The following is a 9,028-nucleotide window of genomic DNA, read 5'->3' as shown; positions in this document are numbered from 1 at the left end:
TTCCTGCGCTTTCCTTCAACCGCCTTTTCCTCACGCAACCGAGAGCAAGCCAGCGTGGTAGTGTGTTAGGAGGGATTTCGCCAGCTGTGGCATCTGTACAGCACAGGTTCCGTGGCCTCCGTTGAGTGGGGGCAGCTGGGCTAGCTGGATCCCAGACCCAGAGGGCTTAGTGGGAGGGGCGTGCTCCCGGGCTGCGTTGGCGGCTTTTCTCCACCATTCTGTGACAGGGGCCAGAGGGCCAGACAAGCAGGGATTTAGGGAAGCCACGGGGCAGATGTTGGGGGGCTGTTTAACGTTGGGGAGGCGGCTCAGCCGTAGGTGCTGAAAGGACAGCTCCTACCTGCCCGGCAGTACCCGAGAGGCATCCCGGTGTGGAAAGTCTCCACTTCCAGCCCACACCTCCATATCCAGTAGACTGCTTTTTAGATGAGGAACACGGAAGGATTCCCCAAGGTGGCAACTCAAAAGGATGCACGTCCGACTGCGCCAAGCTAGCCTCTCGGCTCGCAGCACACTAGAGCCCGTGGTCCCCGGGGCTGCCGCCCGCGCCTCAAGCGGCGCACCTCCCGCTGCCTTATTGGAGCTGGGCGGCGCGGCCAGGCCTCGCAAACCCCTCTACTGGGGCCCCCAGCGGGAGCAGGAAGGAAAGCGGCCGAGATGTGCCCAGTGTCGCGCAGCTTGGAGAAGTGGGTAGAAGGGTTGCATAAGGTGGAAGGAACTTGGTAGTTTGCAAAAGCCAGGTCTGGGCGGGAGCGGAACCCAGAGCCTGCCGCCTTCGCGCGCCCCTCATTTATTACCTCCGACTCCGAGGCGCGCCTCCCCCACCGCGCCCCCTCCCCCAAGGCGCGCCGCCTTCTCGAGCGCCCTCCCCCTACACCCCCTCCTCACTCCAGAGGAGGTGAGTTTAAACCCCGCCCACGTGACCCCAACTGGGCCAATGAGCGGCGGCGGGAGGTGAAATCCGGTTCTAACCGGTCCGGGGCTCCCAGCGCTATAAAAACTTTATAAACCCCCCGGAGCCCGAGCAGTGTGAAGAAGCAGCGAGGACGACCCCCGGACGGACCAAACCCGTGCGCCGCTGTAAACCCGTGCTCAGCGCCGACGTCCCCTGCCGCCGCCATGCCCAAAAGAAAGGTACGTGGCGCGAGCGCGCGGGAGCCCTGGAGCCGCCGCTGCCGCTGCTGGCTTCGAGCTGAGGAGTCGGCGCTAGATCGGGCGCGGCGTGAGGTTCCAGCCCGAGTCGGGCTGCGGGCGAATCATGCGCGGCGCGCTGCCCGCGGGCGCCAGAAGCCATATTGGAGGATCGGTGGCGACGGCGGCAGCAGCAGGAGAAGCCATGTTGGCAGATGTTTATCCCGCTCCCTTTGGCCACCCGCGGCCCCCTCCCCCACCAACAGCCCCCTCCCCTCCTCCCGCGGGCGAGCGAGCGGGCGATTCAAACCCGAAAGGGCGGGAAGGCGGCGCTCGGCTGGGCGGGCGGGGGAGCGCGCTGCCGCCAAAATTGCGGGCGCGAGGGGCGGGACCGCGACGTAGCTCCGCCCCCCGCCGCCCACGTTCCGGCCGCACGGGACGCGCGCCCCCGCCCACGGGTTTCCCGAGCTCCCGCCCTCGACGGCTGCCATAGCAACGGCGCTGGGCTCCGCCTCCGGAGAGGTTTGTTTGCACAATCTGCAGCTGTTGTTACTGCCTGGCTCTGGTGGCTTCGGCGCCTTCCCGGCCAGGCTCCAGCTTCTCCCGCGCTTTGCCGCCAGCCTGCCCTGTCTTCCGTGTGCGCCTCGGACTGCACTTGAGCCCTATCCCTGCTAAGAATTCTTACATGAAAATTGAGTGGATACGTTTTTAGAATGGTGTCTGACGATTTTTGTTAAGTGCCCGGTGACTGAGATTGACCCCCGAGGTTACAGATTTTGGTCTTTTATCTCTTTGTAGGCTGAAGGGGATGCTAAAGGAGACAAAGCCAAGGTGAAGGACGAGGTGAGTCTTACCCGTTAAGCGCATGTAGCACGAAGCCTTGTGTGGTAAAGGGAGTAATTGACCACAGCCTTGGTCTAGAAAATTGACCAAGAATTATTTCATTGGCTTCCTTTAATGTGAAGCAGACTGCTGGAGAACCTTGTACTTACTTTTCTTACTTTCTTTTGTTAATAGCCACAGAGAAGATCTGCAAGGTTGTCTGCTGTAAGTGTGTGTGCTTCACTTTCCTCATCCTTACCTGAGGTTGGGAATCTTGGGGGGGGGGGGTCTCTTTGATTCCGTTGAATTATAGATTGTGGCTGATTTTGAAGAAGCTGTTCATGATGTTGCACTGTTGTCTTAAGTTCTGATGCCTCTGACTACAGTGAATATATCACTGTTCCGTTATAAGAGGAAGACAATCCTGAGAAGTAGTTTTCCAAAGTGTGGTTTGGTGAGTTGTTTGTTTCTCTGGTACTAATGGCTTTCCTCTTCCCCTCTGCCTACCGAAATAAGAAACCTGCTCCTCCAAAGCCAGAGCCCAAGCCTAAAAAGGCCCCTGCAAAGGTAAGCCGGACTGAGACGCTGCTGCTAATACTTGGTTGGGAGTTTCACAGAGAGCTGTCCTTCCCTGCCTTAACCTAATTCAACATAATGATGACTCTTCGGTGGAAGGCGGAGGTTATTTTGAGAACCTTGTTTGTGATAATTTGTCATGTTAGTGTCTTTGGCAAAAGTTAAAGAAAACTAGGGTTGACTTAACAGCATTTTTAGCTGTTCTTTAATTTGAATGACTCTTTGGAGGACTACAAGTTGTAATCTAGCTTAGTGGAGGGGGGCTGTATCTTCAGTAGGCAAGCCTACTTTTAGCAGAACCTTGTAGGCCATATGACAGTAACACAGGCTGAGAGACTTGTGTCCCTCCTTCTTTGGCTTTAGAAGGGAGAGAAGGTACCCAAGGGGAAGAAGGGGAAAGCGGATGCTGGTAAGGATGCGAATAATCCTGCAGAAAACGGAGATGCCAAAACAGACCAGGTACAGTGGCTCTTCTGTTTCTTTAATATTTTATTTATTTATTTACTTATTTATATCAGTATACTGTAGCTGTCTTCAGACACACCAGAAGAGGGCATCAGATCTCATTATAGATGGTTGTGAGCCACCATGTGGTTGCTGGGAATTGAACTCAGGACCTTGGGAAGAGCAGTCAGTGCTCTTAACCGCTGAGCCATTTCTCTAGCCCGGCTCTTCTGTTTCTTGCTGGGGGTGCCTGCCTGTACCTAGTGGTAGCCAAACTGTTCATTATTCCTGTGTATGTGTCATTCTGCGTTTGATATGGTTTTCCTCCTGTCTAAAACCCTCAGTTCTAAAAGTCTTACCGTAACCTAAAAGGCACTCACTGTTGGCTTGCCCTGATTCACCACTCACGCTGGTACCATAGTTTTAAGTCTAGAAGTGACCTTTGGTCTAGTTGGGGAGGGGTGGGGTGGTAAGGCTGACCAGTGGACCATTCTTGAGGTGTAGTCGTAGTGTCTCTAAGCACCAAAGGCCTGGAAACAAGATAATTCCATATAATTGTTGGAGCTGAGACGTTTGAATATACCTGCTGACTATGCCTGTTTCTCATTTAGGCACAGAAAGCGGACGGTGCTGGAGATGCCAAGTGACGTGTGTGCGTTTTTGATAACTGTGTACTTCTGGTGACTGTACAGTTTGAAATACTATTTTTTATCAAGTTTTATAAAAATGCAGAATTTTGTTTTACTTTTTTTTTTTTTAAACTATATTGTTAGCACACGGAACACTTCATTGTTGTGGGGGGAAGGATCATGTGTCACCAACAAAGTATCACCCAAGCTGAATTGAGGACAGAAAATCTCTTTCCTTGATAATTTCAAAAGGTTCCTCTTGGCTTCCAGGAGAGACATCCTGGTCTTGCGTAGGTGGCCACCAAGGCCAAAAAAAGGCCTTGTGGTCTGAGGAAACTCTAAATTCATTTCTATATCCTGTTCCCTCCCCCTGTACCATCAACATAGACTTAATTCCCTTAAAACCAGAGACCTGTTGGGAGCCTCACCCCCAAAATTGGTTTTCTAGTCTATTGGGCGACGTGGACTTTGCAGTGACTTCGCGTGTTCTCGGAAGATCACTGGTTCCTTTTATAAAAGATTGTGGATCTTCAGATTGATTCTGCCATGTTCAGTTCCTGACAGTCAGGGTCGGCTTGTGGAAAGTTGTTAAACAACTTCCTTAATGTGAAATGTCAACCCTCACTCTAAGCTACTTCCCCTTTCAAAGCATTGAATGAAGACTTCATTGGGTTTTATAGTGGATTTCTGATTTTGGTAGTCTATACAAGAAGGGAATTTGAAAGTTCTTGTATATTGTTGACTGTCTGCCCATGTCCTGCCTGAAATACCATGATTGTTTATGAAAAGTATCTTTAATAAAGCTGGTTACAGTTAAGCTTGGGGTGTTGCCTCTTATCTTTTCCCAACATCTGGGAACCTGGCTTCCAGGTCTCTTGATGGTCGTTCTTGGATCTGGTCACACGGTGGTAAGTGGAGGGTGGTGAGTAGGTGTCGGGAATGGTTCTTCAGGGATATGCAAAGATTGGCAGGTGAAATTTGGTACTGATACCTAGAGATGCCTCTAACAAGACTAGAGTGCCCTTGGCTTCTCTTGGGGCAGTGCTCCTATGGCAAGGTCCAACTGGCAATTTAGCTTTTGTAGTGCTGAGATGGGCGTGCTGTCTGAGGCAGTGAGTACAGGTGTGTTTGTCAATGTTCAACGACTTGCTCAGCAGTTAAAAGCATTGACTGCTCTTCCAGAGGTCCCAGGTTCAATTCCCAGCAACCACATGGTGGCTCACAACCATCTGTAATGGGATCTGATGCCCTCTTCTGGTGTCTGAAGAGAGTAAGAGTGTACTCAAATCTTGGAGAAAAAGTTAGACCTGTACTCTTAGGGCATTGATTCCCATCTTTGTGCGCTTATGGTTAGCAGGTTGGTGTTTGAGCAAAACTTGAAGCTATAGTTGGGTTCTTTACCATTATTCCGATTGTGAATATTGATTAACCATGGCCTGCATGCCATTCTACCATGGGCTGTGCTGATCTTTGGGGCAGTTACAAAGTAGACATTGCCACTACGTCTCATAGTTGGTAGTTGTCCCAGTTGCTGGTCACTATTGCCAAATAATGGGATAAGTGTGTTGAGCTTCAATTTTGATCCTTATTCCTGTACATTGGCCTGTTCAGCACCTGCTCTCAGCCCTGGATCTAACCATGGGCCGCCTGGCTGTAGTTTTACACTGTGACTCCAAGATCAAGTTCAAGATCATCCTAAACTATAGGAGTCGACCAAATTTGGCCACATCAGAACCATTTCAGCACCAAAAAGCAGAGCCTTCTGGGGCATTGATAGATGGCTCAGTGGTTAAGGGTGCTTAGTGACTTACAGAGGATGTATGTAGACTTGTTTGACCTGCTAACCCCTGGTACTTTTAAGTTCCACTTAATACCCTCTTCTGACCGTCCTGTGCACCAGACACACGGTGCACAGACATGTAGACAAAAAATTTTTAGCAGTGGACTCTTACAACTCAAAACCTGCTGTAACCAGTCTGAGCTCCCCACCCTTACCCCCCAGACTGTTTCTTTGCACAGCCCCGGCTATGTTATAATCCCCTCAGGAGACCAGGCTGTCCTCATGTCCTGACTTACCTCTCCCTGCCTCTGCTTCCAGACTGCTGGGGAAAAAAAACTGCCACACTACCACCCTGTCTAGTCTCAGCTCTTAACAAAGGATGTCTATATACCGTGTTATTTATTGACATTGTCTGCCTCTTCAGGAAATAAACCAATTTGCTGGGGCAGGATTTCAGGGTTTTTTGTTTGTTTGTTTTTCCTCAAAAAACCTCATTTCCAGAAAACTGAGTTGCCAGGGTTACCTAAGACTCAGGAAATGTAGATATTTATGGTTCACAACAGGAGCAAAATTACTGTTACAAAGTAGCAAGAAATACTTTGATGGTTATGGGTCAGCACAACATGAACTGTATTAGGGGGTAGCAGCTTTAGGAATGGTTGACAGAATCACAAGACAAAAGGGTCTGTTGGTGTACAGCTTTAAACCCCATATCCTGTGGCCTCCAGACCTGGCCTCAGCTGATTTAGTCCAACAAACGACCTGTGTGTGGTATGCAGGTCGTGTGGTGACGACTACTCTAATTCCAGAATGCTTTGATAATTCCTTTCCTACTCTATAAAGCCACATGCTCATTGGTGGTTAGTACCCCATACCCCTTTCCCTAAGCTAATCAGCTACCTGAAGTATTCAGAACGTTTTTTTTTTATAATGTAATTTTAAGTGTCTTTGAAATGTATCGTTGTGTTCAAGGCCATTAATCCCTTCTGAGGATGTTCTATGGTATAAACGTAAGCCACATTGTGTCTACTCATGTATTAAATGAAACTTGGGTTTCCACTTTGGGCTGTTTAACTTATTGTGTCGGTTCTAAGTGTTGTGTTAGTTCGCTTCAATTGGGCATGGTTCCAGGAATGGAGTTTCTGCATTGCATGGTGACTCAACTTTCTGAAGACCGTCCAGGTTCTTAAAGTGGCAGCACCATTTAGTGCTTCCACTAGTGACCGTGAAGGTGCCATGTCTTCACAGCCCCCTCAAGCCGTGCCCATTTCTCTTCTCGGTATCCTAGTGAACTGCATTTGTGGCTTTGATTGGAATTTCGCTAGTGACTAAGACACAGGATATCTAGTATTTTTTTATAAGCCGTTTTGTATATCTTTGTATGTATTTGAGTACATGCTGGGGGCCAAGCACGGAAAGATCAGAAGGTTGGATGTCTCCTCAATCGCTCTGGGTTTTTTTTTTTTTTTTTTTCTCCATCTTTATTAAACTGGGTATTTCTTATTTACATTTCAATTGTTATTACCTTTCCCGGTTTCCAGGCAAACATACCCTTAACCCCTCCCATTCCCCTTCTATATGGGTGTTCACCTCCCCATCCTCCCATTACCACCCTCCCCCCAACAAACCCGATCACTGGGTGTTCAGTCTTGGCAGGACCAAGGGCTTCCCCTTCCACTGGTGCCCTTACTAGGCCATTCATTGCTACCTATGAGGTTGGAACCCAGGGTCAGACCATGTATAGTCTTTGGGTAGTGGCTTAGTCCCTGGAAGCTCTGGTTGGTTGGCTGTTTTATTTTTGGAGCTAAGGTTCTCACTGAATCCAGATCCTGCTGATTGTCTAGGACAGTGACCAGATGAGCTGTTAGTAAGCCCCGTCAGCCTCCATTAAGATTACAGGAGCGCCTGGCCTTACCCATTTTGTCGGTGCTAGGGACCCAAATGCTCGCATGGCAGTAACTGTACTAACTGAGCCACCGCCCCTGTGTAGCATTTGGTTGGTTGGTTGGCTTTTTTTTTTTTTTTTTTTTTTCAACACAGCATTTCTCTGTGTACCAGCCCTGGCTGTCCCAAACTTGCTTTTGTGTAGACCAGGCTGACCTCAAACTCACGGAGCTCTCGCTGCCTCTGGCCCTGTGTAGCTTTATAAATAAACCGTCTGCCCAAGTCTGTTCTACACTAGAGATGGAAGAGCTTTGTATTCTCAGCTTGAGATCCTGAAAGGATTTACAAGTTCCTCATTCTGTGGGTTGTTTGCTTTTGGTCTTATTTTTTTTACCAGATGGCTCTGAGAGGCCCAAAAACCTTGGCAATCAAATTTCCAAGTCCCCGGGAAGCATACGGGGCTCCTCTGAAGGAGGAGTAATGGCCACTGACAATGGGCCTTTGCTTAGGGAGCCCTGACTTGTAAGCCTGGAGCTGAGTCAACTCCTAGGATGCCTTCGCTGGGGGAAATAAAAGGCAGACCTGAGCTGCTCTCCAAAACTCTTCAGCGCTCGCTCACCAAATCTAATGAAACTAGCATAGCAGCCAATCAAACTTGAACTAAAGTCACTGCTTTGTCCCCTACCAATCATATTACCTAACCCTTCTGGAAAATTCCCCCAGCACAGCATAAAAGGGGGCCTACGAGGGGCCCGTGTAGTGGAATCTTCCTGTAATTAATCGAATAGTAAAGACGACAAGAAGCCAATCACTGGCCTTTTGAGTCTGAGAGAGGAAGAGGGAAAGCAGGAGGAAGATACTTTTTTTGGAGGGAGAGGTGACAACAGGGCAGACAAGGTGTAGGCCAGGGACTGTTAGATCACTGGTGGTGGAATCCACTAGGATCTGCCACTGGAAGGGTTTTTTTTTTTTCCTCATAAATTAACCCGTTTATTGCAGGCCAAGCAAGTCTCAAACGTAGGCTTCTACTGGTCTGTCTTCCTTCAGTCATCTGACGGCAGACTTCACTGTGACTGGAGAGGGGGTGTTGTAGGTCCCGGCCTCTGCTTTCCTGCAGGAACCACAGTGCCAGATGCCAACGGCTCGTCTTTTCATCTTGGTCTTGCCACAGAAGGAGCAAGTGTACTTGGCGTGCTGGCTGATTTCAATTTTCTGCACCGTTTTCTGGAGGGGGGCACCATAGCAGGTCCCGTATTTCCTGATGATTCCGACCTTCTTGGTGCTTTTAGCCATGTCACCGGGACCGTAGCCCAAGCTTGAAGAGCCGGGAGATGTCTAACATAGCATAGTTGATGAATTTAGGATGATGAATTCCATGCCCAGCGATTGTGTTATCTGTCAATTCTAAACTAAGATTGCAACATTCCTCAACGACTCAGGTGGACCAGAAGGAAAGAACTTAGCCAAGGCAGAATTCAGCCAGGCTTTGGGACAGGAAGATTGGGCAAGGACTGAGCTCCAGGGGAAAGGTAGCAAGTGGAGAGGGCTGCCGAGAGCACACCCAGGGGTACCCCAGGGGACCAAGAGTGCTAGCTCAGAGCTCTGGAGAGACAGAGCCAGCATTGGAGGGAGAGGCCTTGGTAAGGGAAAACATGTGGTCTCGATCTCCAGCAATGTATCAGGTTGGGAACAGACTGAGAATGCGGGCTGGTGCATAGCCGGCAATAGTGTGGATTGTTTGTTTGGTTTTTTTTTAATTATT

At 49.4% G+C, this 9,028-nt stretch overlaps 2 protein-coding genes and 1 pseudogene across 2 annotated transcripts in view; 2 read left to right on the top strand and 1 right to left on the bottom strand.

Moving 5' to 3' along the window:
• Positions 1-9,028, top strand: part of Cnksr1 (connector enhancer of kinase suppressor of Ras 1) — a 460,720-nt gene that overhangs the window by 260,720 nt on the left and 190,972 nt on the right. The gene's annotated exons all lie outside the window — the stretch shown is intronic.
• Positions 964-4,419, top strand: Hmgn2 (high mobility group nucleosomal binding domain 2). Its single transcript, NM_001025624.2, has 6 exons — positions 964-1,134; positions 1,930-1,974; positions 2,149-2,178; positions 2,470-2,520; positions 2,893-2,988; positions 3,585-4,419. Exons 1-6 carry the CDS (start codon positions 1,120-1,122, stop codon positions 3,618-3,620), a joined length of 273 nt encoding a protein of 90 aa, NP_001020795.1. The 5' UTR covers positions 964-1,119; the 3' UTR covers positions 3,621-4,419.
• On the bottom strand, positions 8,278-8,559 carry Rpl37al3 (ribosomal protein L37A like 3; annotated as a pseudogene).

The sequence above is a fragment of the Rattus norvegicus genome, chromosome 5, assembly GCF_021556685.1.
Source record: "Rattus norvegicus strain SHRSP/BbbUtx chromosome 5, alternate assembly SHRSP_T2T, whole genome shotgun sequence".
NCBI lineage: Eukaryota > Metazoa > Chordata > Mammalia > Rodentia > Muridae > Rattus > Rattus norvegicus.
This window is presented reverse-complemented; position numbering and strand designations above follow the sequence as displayed.